The sequence below is a fragment of the Chlorocebus sabaeus genome, chromosome 1 (assembly GCF_047675955.1).
Source record: "Chlorocebus sabaeus isolate Y175 chromosome 1, mChlSab1.0.hap1, whole genome shotgun sequence".
Lineage (NCBI taxonomy): Eukaryota > Metazoa > Chordata > Mammalia > Primates > Cercopithecidae > Chlorocebus > Chlorocebus sabaeus.
The window spans coordinates 116,550,890-116,564,134 of NC_132904.1; the positions used below are offsets into that span (position 1 = coordinate 116,550,890).

Sequence of the window (13,245 nt, forward strand, 5' to 3'; positions counted from 1 at the left end):
AAATACAAAGTTCCCTTCTTCCCTCTAAACTTTTAACGCCCTTCACTGAGATAGGAGTTGTGAATACAGGAGAATACAGTGCACACCTGCAGGAATTTTTAGGTAAGTGGAGGCAGCATATCTCAGTGGTTAAGGGCATTGTCATGCCAGATCCCTATTGACTTCAGGAAGGATAGCACCAGATTCAAGAGGCCAAAGACCAAGAGCCAACAAATGCGACATAGGATTTGTTGAGGGGAACTTACATAAGAGGGATCCAGTGGCAACAGGCTGGACAGGAGAACCACCACTGCCTGCAGAAAGCATGCAGTTTATATAGCACTTTCATCTAACACCCTCCCGCTAACAACCTCCACCTGGCAACATTCATTTCACATGAAACAAAGGGCCTTAGCCCCCTGTATGGCCCATGTTCCAAGGGCTGGGCCAGGGGCTCAGATGTTCCTCATAGATAAGGAATGAATCTCTGGGTTGGCCACGCTTGGAACACTAGACACACATTCAGGTGCGTCTGCCACACAGGGTCATCCTCAGGGTATACTTAAGGTTAACCGCAGTTAGGCGCATCTGCCATACAGGCATGATCTCCAGAGTCATATTGCCTGGGTTTGTACCCTACTCTGCCTCCTACTAACCGTGTCCCCTTGGGAAAGCCTTGACCGCTCCGTGACTCAGTTTCTCACCTGTAAAATGGAGATAACAATAGGTCCCATCCCATGTAATTGTGAGGATTAAATGAATGTGTGTGTGTGTGTGTGTATATATATATAGTGCTTGGAACAATGCCTGGTACATTAATAAGAGCAATATAGGTGTTATTTGTGATTATTATTCTCATTGTTATTAAATTGGCAGAGAGCTTCCCATCCCCTGCTCTCCTTAACAGCCCAGAATTTCTGGGGGATGCTACCGTTGACAAGGATCTGATTCGGTGGAACAGGGATTGTCGCCAAAGATAGGTACATCAACAAAATTTAATCCCAGGTCATGAAGCTTGAACCTAGAATCCCCGTCACCCTAGGATAAAGGCCCAATATTTTAGGAAGAACTGGCTCCTTCCCTTTTCCCTTGCCCCCTCAGCCTTTAGACTCCTGAAGACTTTAGTACTCTGTTCTTTCGTGGGAAACGATGGCAGCAGGAAGAAAGTCCAGAATCAGATGCTAGAAAAAAAAAATACTGCAACAAAAACAAATGGGGGAAGAGGTTGAGCTCTGCATACTCTCCATTCAGTGAAGTGGATCCTTCCATGTTTTACTTATCCAGACTATCATTACCTGTTATCCAGTCTATCCCAACACATGTGTAACAGGCCTTCTCCAATTCATCTTACACTGATTTTAATTGAGTATTGCTAGAGCTGGGGTTCTTAACTTTGGTTGCACATTGGAATCACCCAGGGAACTTTTAAAATGATTGATATCAACACAGAGATTCTGATTTACTTTTTTCAGAGTGTGGCCTGGGTATTAGGATTTTAAATAGTTCCCAAGTGATTCTACCATGCTATCAAGGTTAAGAACTACGGCCCAAATGTGTATAAGAATCACTGGGGAACTTGTTAAAATGCAGATGTTGTTTGGTAGGTCTGAGGTTAGGTTCTGAGATTCTGAGTCTCTGATGAACTCTAAGGTGATGCAGATTTTGCTGGTCCATAGACCACACTTTGAGTAGCAAGAGCTTGGAGAGCATGATAATATGATTCTCTTGTTCAATAACATCATGGGCTTCCACATAAGGTATCTCAGCCTGGCATCTTAGGCTGGCATCATAGGCATTTAAAGACTCTAACAGCAATGGTTATCAAATGTGATCATCTGAATGACTTCTGGGCAGGTTTAAAAAATACAGATCCTTGAACCCTATACCAAACCTACTAAATCATAATATTCAAGGTACAGCCTGCACAAGGTATTTGAAAACACTTCCCAAGTGGCACAGATGATCAACACACTTTAGGAACTGTGATATGCTTCCAAGATAGTTTTCCAGACTCATTTCACATTAATTCAACATACAAACATTTATTGTACCTGCCTCATGCTAGGTCCTACGGAAACAAAGATGAAACCAGTGCCTTTGCCTTTGAAGGGTTGGTAAGATAAATGACCAAAACTACAATATTTACTATTCCCCGGGCATGGTCTAAACACTCACATCTCTGCTAACGGTCTTCTCCTTTTGAGATTGTCTAGGTTCCTCAGCACCCAGGATTGCCTGTCCTGATAAATCAAGGCAGACACCGTCTTTATCCCATTCAAGCCTCCATTCTTATCCCTCAAACTTACTCTGCTCAGTATTAAAATAGAACCAGAGAAGAAAAGGATTTACCCAACGTGAAATACAACAGTTGGCATTTATGTAGTGACTTCCATGTGCCAGTCATTGTTCAAAGCACTTTACATACGTAATATTTAAAAATTCTCAAAATAACCTTATGAGATAAGTGTTATTACTATCCCCATTCTAAGAATCGAGGAAAGGGAGGCAACAGAAAAGTAACTTGCCCAAAGACATACCAAGCAAGGTTCACTCTCAAGCCTTATTATGCTTTACTGCCAAGTTGGTGACAGGGCTGACATTGGAATACTGTAACTTCTAATTCTCAGGCCTGAGCCCTTTCCTGCTCATCAGTTCCTGTTTCACGACCTAAATTCAAGCACACGGGCGAGAACGATGTCTTACATCCCCCACAATGCCTAGTCAGGCCGCAAGCACTTAGTAGGTACTCGATAAATTGATTGGATGAGCTGTCCTATTGAGGGGAGGGGAGAAGTGGATAATGATTTAAACAAACAACAACAGCTAAACAAGAGCAGCGACCTGCAGGTCTCACGTCACCGCCAGATCCCTCTTGACTCCCCCGCCGGAGAAGGAGGACCCTCCCGCGCGCTTTCGGAACGTCGGTGGCCCGGCTTCGGCTCTGCGCTCCATCCGCCCAGCCAGCAGGTGCCCCCAGACCCCCGGCTCCTCCTCCGCCGCCGTCACAGCCTCGTCCTCCCCCTCTGGTTCCTCCGCTTCCTGTTGCAGCGATCCGGGCCCGGAGCTGCGGGCGCCCAGGCGCCCGAGGCTTCCCGGTACGCTCCGCCAGGTAACCGCGCGGCGCGAACCGCCCGGCCGGGGTGGGCACCGGGCCCGCGCGGCCCACTGGGGAAGGAGGCGGCAGAGGGCCCGGGGTGGCCTCCGAAGGGGAGCGGGCCTCCTCCTGCCTCGGGCGCCCGAGGCCTTCCTGCGCCAAGCTGCGGCGCCAGCCGGATGCAGGGATAACGGTGCCTGGCTCCGGCTCTTGGTCCGGGCGTGGCCGAGCGTCGCAGGCACCGCGGCGCGGAGATGCGATCGCCGTCCCTGCGAGGCCCCGGGACCCGCGCTCACTGCCAGCCACGCCAGCTCCAAGGCTCCTGCTCGCCAGCCTGGCCCTGGAACGGGAGAAACCAGGAGAGGAGCCTTGGACCTTTGAGCGGCGATGGCCTTCCAAATGCCCTTCCATTCTTTGGCAAAAACCAAGAGCAAAAAGCCGAAACCCACACAGGGAGTTCCCAAGGTCATAGAGTTGTGTCTGCCATTTACGAATGTCTGTTCTTTTATTTAAGTGTTTGTAAATGGGCTGCTGTTTTCTCTGTTCTGCCAAGGAATTAGGATTCAGAAAAGAGGACTCTAAAAATACTAATAGGCATATCCAAATGAGCTGATCCGCATTACTGGCCAGTGACCCTGGTCTTTAGAAGGAGATAGGGGAGGGCAGTTCTCTTCACGCGGGACACTTTGTATTTCTGGCCCTTACTCTGAGAATTGGCCTTGATATTTTACAAAGTTTATTTCAGAACTCCATGTCAGAACTGGACCGGACTGTAGAGTTCTCCAGTCCTAGTCGCTTTCTTTCCTTTCCCTTCCTCTCCTTCCTTCTCCTCCTCCTCCTTATTTTCTTTTCTTTCTTTCTTTCTTTCTTTTTTATACTGGGGTTCTAGAGGTTAAAGTGATTTGCCCACACTCTTATGGCTAGTCTCTCTAGGGGCCGAGACAGAATTGGAACCTAGGTCTATTATGGACACGTACTGTTTTCTTGAATGGAAATCTGATTTCAGATGAAAGCTGTACAGGCCTTGACCTTCGTGAAGCACTTCTCTGGATAGCATTCTTGGGAAGTGGCTTGTGTTTTGACTTGCACAGATATTATTTCACTGGTCAGAATAAGGTTAAGCAATAAGCATAGCCATGCAGACTATTTCTGCTGAGATGAAGCAGATATCTGATATGTTTTTGACTTTTTATTTGTACGTTTCAATGGAGGAGCTAATGAATACTAATAACAACATCTTGCTCATTTTTAGATTTTGGTCCTGTGTGACTAAATTGACTCAGTTATATAGCTGTTCTTGTCCTAACGTATTTGTCACCAGTACAGCTTTCTGGCGTCATTTCATTTTTAACTGAATAATTGCCTTAAGTATATTTTTAGATCTCAGTAAAAACTCCCCACCTCTTGAACCTTAGAATCCTTCTGCTTCACTCTTGGCAAATCTTTGGGTTGGATTTCAGAACTGAATAAAGCCAGGATTTTCCCCCAACCTCCAAGATGTCTGGACTCTTTGTTTAGTTCTATATTTAAGTTTATCCCAAGTTTTGTTTTTGACTGATAAACCTGTGACCCAAATCCAAACCTCAGCTGAATTAAGTATCAGCTTAAAACCACATTAAACTGCCATGTGTCATGTGACCTCTCACAGAAACCAAAGTGGCAGTGTTCTATTTTTTCATGAGTGCTTTTCATTGGGGTTTTTGAACTGTAAAGATATTATTTAATACATGTGCTTTATTATTTGTGTATTATTGCCCAAGCTCAGTCATCACTGGAGGGTTATTATTGACATTTACTTATCATAAAATGTGATGCCAGCCTACCAGCTCAGAGTGCGGTTCCTGGTTTCCAGTTTACAGCATTCACCAGTTGCTAACATGTTATCTCTGAGGAACTTGGAATTATAAATACAGCCATACTTAAATAGAAGATTCTTGGCTGTGTAGATAAGGAAAACAAGATAAGACAATAATTTTGAACTATTCTATAATAGAAATGAGGACATATACACAAAATGACCCAATGCTGTTTTCTTAGGGTGCATTCTTTGTTTTTCTGGTTTTGGTCTTTTCATCACAGGATGGCATTAGCTCTGTGTCTGCAGGTGCTGTGCAGCCTGTGTGGCTGGCTCTCGCTCTATATTTCTTTCTGCCACCTGAATAAGCACCGAAGCTATGAGTGGAGCTGCCGGCTGGTCACCTTCACCCATGGAGTCCTCTCCATAGGCCTCTCCGCTTATATTGGCTTCATTGATGGCCCATGGCCTTTTACCCACCCAGGTAGGTAGGGGATTTTCCCTTAGGGATTTATGATTTGGGGGTAGTCTTAGAAGCATGGGACTTTTAAACAGTATTTGTACAATATTGAAGAATAATTCCCATTATAATTTTGTATTGGAATCCTCATTCTTCTTCATTGTTAACTCTGATATTGTTTTGTCACTTGTTTCTGCTTCTCATAACTCTCTACTTTTAAAACAAATTTTAAATTGCTTGTTACAATTTAATCAGAAATATAAAAACCATAAAGCCAGTATCAACATATTCCAAAAGACACAAATAGAACTGTATTATACATATTTTTGTCAACTTGCAACTTTTACTTGACTGTCTACTCAAAAGACAGCATCTTTCCATGTCTATGTTAAGAGGATGAGATGTTCCTTATCCTATTTGCTACTAGATGTACAAGTGTTACTTTCGTAAGTATGCCATTTTTTTTTTTTTTTTTTGAGACGGAGTCTTGCTCTGTTGCCCAGGCTGGGGTGCAGTGGCTCAATCTCAGCTCACTGCAAGCTCCGCCTCCTGGGTTCGCGCCATTCTCCTGCCTCAGCCTCCCGAGTAGCTGGGACTACAGGTGCCCGCCCCCACGCCCGGCTAATTTTTTTTGTATTTTTAGTAGAGATGGAGTTTCACCATGTTAGTCAGGATGGTCTCCATCTCCTGACCTCATGATCCACCCACCTCAGCCTCCCAAAGTGCTGGGATTACAGGTGTGAGCTATGTATGCAAAAATTTTACCCCCTTGTATTAATTGGTTGGGGCTACCATAACACAGTACTATAGAGTGGGTGGCTTAACCACATGTTTATTTTCTTAAAATTCTACTCAAAAGACAGCATCTTTCTATGTCTATGTTAAGAGGATGAGATATTCCTTATCCTTTTTGTTACCAGATGTACAAGTGTTACTTTCATAAATATGCAATTTTTATTGAAATTCTAGAGGCTGCAAGTCCAAGTTCAAGTTGTTAGCAGGGTTGCTTTCTTCTGAGGCCTCTGTCCTTGGCTTGCAGATGGCTGCCCTCCCACTGTGTCCTTCCATGGTCACCCCTCTGTGTGTGTGTGTGTGTGTGTGTGTGTGTGTGTGTGTGTGTGTGTGTGTGTATGCATGCATATCTGTGTCCTAATCCCTTCTTTTAAGGATAACAGTCATATTGGATTACTCTAGTTACCCCATTTTAACTAGATTACCTCTTTAAAGGCCCTGTTTCCAAATACACTCACATTCTGAGGTACTGCTGGTTAAGGGCTTTAGCATATGAATTTGGGGAGGAGGGACACAATGCAGCCCTTAACTCCCCTGGAATATAATTTTTTAAAATATTTCTTTAGCTTCTCTTATCGAATTTCTGAGTTTTCCCCCAAAACTGTCAAACCGATGAAAGCTTTGTGTTTTATATGAAGGTTCTAAATGGTTTCAAATATGTCAGGTCCTTAAAACCTATGTTCCTGGACATGAGCACACACTAACTTCTGGGGCCCTCTCTGGAATCTACTTTCAGGATAGGTTAGGGCCACTGAGTGTTCAATAACGTAACCCATTAAGCTGAGAAAAAAAAATCTGACATTCAGGAAACAATTATCCAAGAGTCTGGAAATAAATCTTCAGCGGCGTTTAAAAAAAAAAAAAAAGTGTAGGATTTTAATTGAAGAAACAAAATAATTGGATTTTATGCTGTTCCACGGAGAGGACACAGATTATTGCCTGTGTTCACTGAAGGATGCAAACTCATTGAAGTCAGATTCATCAGAACAGCATTTCCTGAGGTCTGAACATCATTTAGTTTGATAAAGACCTAGATTTTATATTTTAATCTTCCTTTGGCCCTCATTAAAAAGCACATGCCTGCCATTGTTTTTGTTCTAGTGTTCAGTAAGGTTTGAAAGACAACAACATAGGATCCCTGTGCAAGGTAGCACAATTCCCAGTCACTCAATTTGCTTCCGTCTTGGTTTGTTTCAGGCTCACCCAATACACCTCTCCAAGTTCATGTCCTGTGTCTCACCTTGGGCTACTTCATCTTCGACTTGGGCTGGTGCATCTTCTTCCAGTCTGAGGGTGCCTTGATGCTGGCTCATCACACGTTGAGTATCTTGGGCATTATCATGGCCCTTGTGCTTGGGGAATCTGGCACAGAGGTCAATGCAGTCCTCTTTGGAAGTGAGCTTACCAATCCCTTGCTACAGATGCGCTGGTTTCTCCGGGAAACAGGACACTATCACAGTTTCACTGGAGATGTAGTGGACTTCCTCTTTGTGGCTCTGTTCACAGGAGTGAGGATTGGTGTAGGAGCTCGCCTCCTTTTCTGTGAAATGGTCTCCCCCATGCCTAAGTGGTTTGTGAAGGCTGGGGGAGTAGCCATGTATGCTGTGTCTTGGTGTTTCATGTTTAGCATCTGGCGCTTTGCATGGAGGAAGAGCATCAAGAAGTACCATGCTTGGAGAAGCAGGCGGAGTGAGGAACGGCAGCTGAAACACAACGGACATCTCAAAATACACTAGCCAAGGCTTGCTCCAGATTATGGATTGGGTTAAGTCAGCCATGGTAACCAGATTGGAAATATGACTGTTATGGAATTATGCTTATAACAAACTTAGGTTTCAAAAAAGGGCTAAATTTATTGATCAATTTGGTCAGTCTTCAAGCCGAGCATATATCAGTATTAAAACACCAACTTCTACAGTGGCACAGTTGTCGAAAGTGAGAATACTCCATGGTAGTTGGGAATTAGTCAGAACTGTGAAGTGAGTACAACTGGCATTTGTTTTCATTTGTGGTGACCCTGGGTCCTCCTGTCCCTGGGAGGTTTGATGTTCAGGCAGTTTAGAAAGGAACTGGAAAAAGATTAGTGCTATTTTTTGTTCCTTTGAGAAGTAACTCTTTCAATAAATACTTATTTCTGCTTTTCATGTATCTATTTATCTAAGTTTACCCCATTTACTATAAAGTGAGGGGCTTTCAGAAAGAGACACGCATTTGGGATTCTGAACATTAGATCGGGGAATTGGGCCGCTTAAACAGAGGGACATAGGAGGGCGAGAGTGAAACTGTGGCAGCGAGGGGGAGCGTTACTTACTGAACCTCCTATACCAACTGTGCCAGAGGTGCCCAAGACCGCTGCCAGGTTCCATAATTCTCTGGGAGGACTCAGTGGACTCAGCATATAGTCTTACTCATAGTTTTGATTTATTATAGTGAAAACATTCAAAGGAAAATCGGTAAAAGGAAAAGGCACCTGAGGCAAAGTCTAGGGTAAAGCAAGCACAAGTTTCCAGAGTCCTCTCCCAATGGAATCACACAGGATGTGCTTAGTTCCCCTAGCAGTGATTTGTGACAACATGTGAATGGGCTATCTACTGGACAAGGTCATTACAGACTCAGTGCCCAAGGTTTTTACCGAGGACAGGTCACCTAGGCAGCCTTTCCCTGGCAGATAGCAAAATTCAAGACTTTCAAAAGGAAAGCAGGTGTTCAGCATAAGCCATATTGTTTGCACAAACAGTTCAGACACAGTAAGCCAGTCTTATCAGTTAATGGTGGGAGCCTTTCCAAAATCTGAGTTCCCAAATGCCGGCCAGTGGCCAACCCTGTAATCAGGCCTCTCCAAGGATAGCAGTTTAGGCCTGCTATGTTAACTCTTTTCTGCACAAAACCTGTAGAGTTAGGGCTTTGGATTTGAGATGAATGAAGTGTGGGTAGATTTACTGAGTCCTGTTATATGGGTTCTGCCCTACCAGGAAAACTATGCCAGTTCTCAGGGCTTTTGTGCATTAATCTCCTAGGCATTTGAGGCTATGACTAAATTCCATAGGGATTTATCATGTGGATTCCACTGTGCTTGAGATGGCAGTTTAGATTTCAGCTCTGCTGTACATATTGCAAACTAGAACCAAAGACTTTAAAGTGTGTACTGGCCTCAGGGGGATGAGGTCAATTTTTTTTTTTTTCATTTTAGATACATTCCCTTTTAGTACTCCTGCTTTTCTTATTTGTACTAAAATGGTACCACTCTATGAACAAACTAATACAACAAGGCCAGTCTTGAAAGGAAAAAAAAAAATTCTTAGTGTGACAGTCTCCAAGAGAAGCAAGAATATAAGCTTAGAACAAGGGGTTAAGAATCAAGAATTCCTGGGTTCTTTTAACTAATTTTGCTACTCACTTGCCAGATCATTTGGATAGGTTACTTGTTTCTTCTTTGCCTGAGTTTAAACCTATTGTGAATGAATGAAATACCCTGTAGTATATTTCATAGAGACATTATGTGGCATTTTATTAATGGAGGTCTTTCTTGTAGGGCTTTTATGAAAACATGAAGTATTTATTTATGTATTTATTGATTATTTATTTTTACCATGTTATTTAAGTCAATGGTGTTTGATTAGCTCGGTGGGTGAGCAAGCATATGGTGCTACTGGAGTCAAGGCTGGTCAGTAGGAAGTGTCAGTTCATTCCATGGCCACTGGTAATCTAACGTAATGAGTGTTTTTTGTTTTTTTTTTTTAAAGATGGAGTCTTGCTCTGTCGCCTGGGCTGGAGTGCAGTGGTGTCATCTCAACTTACTGCAACCTCCACCTTCTGGGTTCAAGTGATTCTCCTGCCTCAGCCTCCCGAGTTGCTGGGACTACAGGCGTGTGCCACCATGCCTGGCTACTTTTTGTATTTTTAGTAGAGACGGGGTTTCACCATATTGGCCAGGCTGGTCTCGAACTCCTGACTTCATGACCTGCCCGCCTTGGCTTCCCAAAGTGCTGGGATTACAGGTGTGAGCCACCATGCTCAGCCATGAGTGGTCTTGAAAATGGAAAATGGTCTTGGCCACAGAAACCAGGCATGAGGGAGTGGTTGGAATGGTGTAAAGTCATCACTGTTCAGGAAACAGTAACTTTAAATGCATGTTAACAGTGCGTCTTTAAAAATGAATGTCATTTGGTTAAAGAGTTTTGCTGGGCATTGAGATAATCTGACAGCATCTCCACTTCCTGTTTTTTTTCTTAATCTCCACTTTTTTTTTTCCTATGATGAGCGCCCCTAAAAAGCTGGTGAGCTTCTTTCCAACAAAATTGCGGTCTTTCCAACAAAAGTAGGATGCTGGGGAATGCTGATTTTAGCAAGACTCGTAGAAAAGAGTGGCTTGGCACATAAGCTTAAAAAAACAGAAAAAAAGCTGGCTCTTGAATTTTGGCACAGTGCAACCTGTTCCATACCAGACAAATGAACAGGCTTAATCTGGTACCAATTCTTTTTCTCTCTTACTCCTCAGAAATAAAGGGACTGCAGATATTGTTGTTTTGGGGACACTTTCATGGGACTGTATGTAGATTTTTTTGAATGGTGAGAAATCTGAATAATTGGTAAGGGGAAGGGAATCCCTCATTTCAGCTTTTCTTGATGTTGTTGCTAATAACGATGAAAAAACTTCGGAGAGAACAATGTGAACTGAAGATGACTCAGCAGTTAAGATGATGCTAAGTTTTGAAACCACAGGTAAATGAAGGACTAATGAATGTGTGGTATACTTGGACAAAATGAAGTACTCATTTGCACTGGATTACTATGTAATGATAACGAACACTGTTCAAGAAGGATTTATATTTCCATAAGATTTGTACTAAATTTTATAAAAGTAAAACAACTTTTTATAAATCCAGAGTCTGTCTTTATATTTTTGTGGTGGTTTTGCCAAGAAGTTAAAAGCAGCCTTTTGACCTGTAGAAATGTTGACCCGTATTCATACTTACTAGTGAATATCTCTAATCTGCTGTTCATTATCCATCATTCCCCCTATTTTGTCATTTTGGGGGGTAACAATTGACATACAGAAAACAGTTTGCCAAAAGAGAGAGGAAGAACCTCAATGTGTTTCTTGTTCTGCCACCTGTTTGGACACTTGCCTTGAAAATGGTGATGTCAAGTGAGTTGACATCAGAGACATCATCTGAAGACAGCTGGAGGCCCTAAGGACTGTACTACCAATGCCTAAAACAGTCTGGGACGCATAGTAGATCCTTAATAAGCATGTTGAAAGAATGGACAAGAGGATGAGAATGTGGTTTAGAATAATCCCCATTGGAAAACCTCCTCAAAGAGCATGTCCAGTGGATTGGGTCATCAATGTCATTTTTCTAGGTAAAGTAATACTGACCCTGAGGAGTGTGTTCTACCTAGACTGGCTTGACTTTCTGAAGGCATCCTATAGTTACAGCCTTTACAACAGTTGAGCTACCAGCAGCTTTAAAGAGGCTTTCAGGTTTTTTGTTTGTTTGTTTTTTAAATCATCAATGCTTTGTAGGTGACAATAGAGATTTTCATCATTAAAAAAAATTAGTTCTGGAATGAATAACCACTGCTTAATTCAATCTTTTGCTTACCATCTTCTGAAGCTTTCCCACAGCAAAATGCCTTCTTTGCTCACAGCTAGAACCGTGGGTCTGTTTAAGTTTGGAAAGATCTTGAAAGCAGCTTGCCAAGAGGTTTTGTATGCAAGGAAGAGAAGGTGAATTAGGAAACTTTCCCAGTTTGTTTTATTCCTGAAGCTTAAGTATTGAGGCTTCCCTCAAGTATTAAGGGGAGAGAGGAACTCATTTTTAAAATGCATGATTTGATGAGTCATTGGGTTCAATTAATTTGATACTTACACTATAACATTATTAGAATGGGGAAAATAAGATATTTAATACTTTTAAGAAAGATTTGTTAAGTTTGGGAATAAGGTTTGCATTTTGGTCAGTGTGTATATATATAGAGAGAGAGAGATGAATGGGATTCGTTCCAGTTACATGTAAACACTCAATTTAAGTCTTCAGGGTAGAATGGTCATGCTAGGATACACCAGCAGGTGGCAATGTGTCCTGGTCTCATCATTAGGAAAGTGCCTTGGCTAATCTGCTTCTATTCTTTCCAAAAATAAACATTACAAAATTAGCTGGCTGTGCCTTGAACCTAAAAAATCGAGCAATAAAGAGTCGTCTCTGGCCTCTGTTTATCTTTTCCTTTTTTTTTTTTTTTTCCACCCCCCCGTTCTAACTAACGTCAGTGTGAGCTCATGCCTCTATTCGGGGATAATGATCCTTTCATGAACTGTTGTGGAATGACTTTTTGCAACAGCATTGTTAAGAGGTAATTGTTTCCTCTCTCCACATCCACTGTTTATTAGATTTGATTTGCTACTTGGATTCCACAAAATGGCTGAAATTCCTTGCCACCAACATAGGTTTACGCTCAAAAGTCTGAAAATAGTTGGATAAAGGGAATAGCCTCTTTAGACGTTTGCAGGCAGAACTGAAGAACTGCATTATACGTGGTACCTAAATTGCCATAATACTGAATTATTCAATCATAAAACTAGATGGGTATCTAAATCTCTCTACCCAGTAGGGGGAAAAAACGAAAAAACGTTTGGAACCCTTCAGAGAGAACCGTAATGCTATTTACTGGATAAATATACTTCATTTTCTTCTCCCATTTCTTTCCACAACACGCTTGTTAAGTCGCCATGCAAAGCACCATGCCTTCTCAATTTGGCAAATAACACATTTCATTTTGCCAAGGCAAAAACAGCCTAAAAGTAATATTTATACCGAGAAGCCCTGGCTGCAGTCCCCAGCTGCTCTCCCTCAGCCCTGCGCCTCCCGCTCCCGCCGCGCTCTCCCCCCGGAGCCGGCAGGTGCCCAGGTGAGCGGGGCCTGCGGAGGCAGCGAGGGGCGCCGGCCGGACACTGGCAGAACGCTTGCAGCCAGAAGACAGGAGAGAGAGTACATTCCCTTAAGGAATAAAAGTTTCCAGGACAAGGGGGGCTGGTAATTTCCAAAGAGCCTCCCGGCACGATGTCCTAGGGATCTGGGGGGCGCTCTCAGGAGGTCTCTGGTGAAAGTAGACTTAGTACAAACT

General features: G+C 43.0%; 1 protein-coding gene across 4 annotated transcripts; it reads left to right on the forward strand.

The window, feature by feature from the left end:
• The first annotated feature begins 2,596 nt into the window (after positions 1–2,596).
• TLCD5 (TLC domain containing 5) lies at positions 2,597–11,005 on the forward strand. Of its 4 annotated transcripts, none has more exons than XM_008021210.3 (3): positions 2,597–3,074; positions 5,153–5,352; positions 7,318–11,005. In XM_008021210.3, the coding sequence occupies exons 1-3, from the start codon at positions 2,743–2,745 to the stop codon at positions 7,854–7,856; spliced, it is 1,071 nt and encodes a 356-aa protein (XP_008019401.3). In that variant the 5' UTR covers positions 2,597–2,742; the 3' UTR covers positions 7,857–11,005. The 4 variants fall into 4 exon arrangements, with proteins under 4 accessions (XP_008019401.3, XP_072877879.1, XP_008019402.3 ...); XM_073021778.1 differs by having other exon boundaries at positions 2,599–3,088; positions 5,164–5,352; XM_008021212.3 differs by having other exon boundaries at positions 2,989–3,088.
• Positions 11,006–13,245: the final 2,240 nt, after the last annotated feature.

What these genes read in the sequence shown, in the direction of transcription:
- TLCD5 (XM_073021778.1), top strand. Translation starts at nt 2,743, where the DNA reads ATGAGCTGTCCTATTGAGGGGAGGGGAGAAGTGGATAATGATTTAAAC. An exon ending in TTCCCGGTACGCTCCGCCAG is followed by an intron (nt 3,089 to 5,163) that starts GTAACCGCGCGG and finishes GGATGGCATTAG; the next exon opens with CTCTGTGTCTGCAGGTGCTG. An exon ending in ATGGCCTTTTACCCACCCAG is followed by an intron (nt 5,353 to 7,317) that starts GTAGGTAGGGGA and finishes GGTTTGTTTCAG; the next exon opens with GCTCACCCAATACACCTCTC.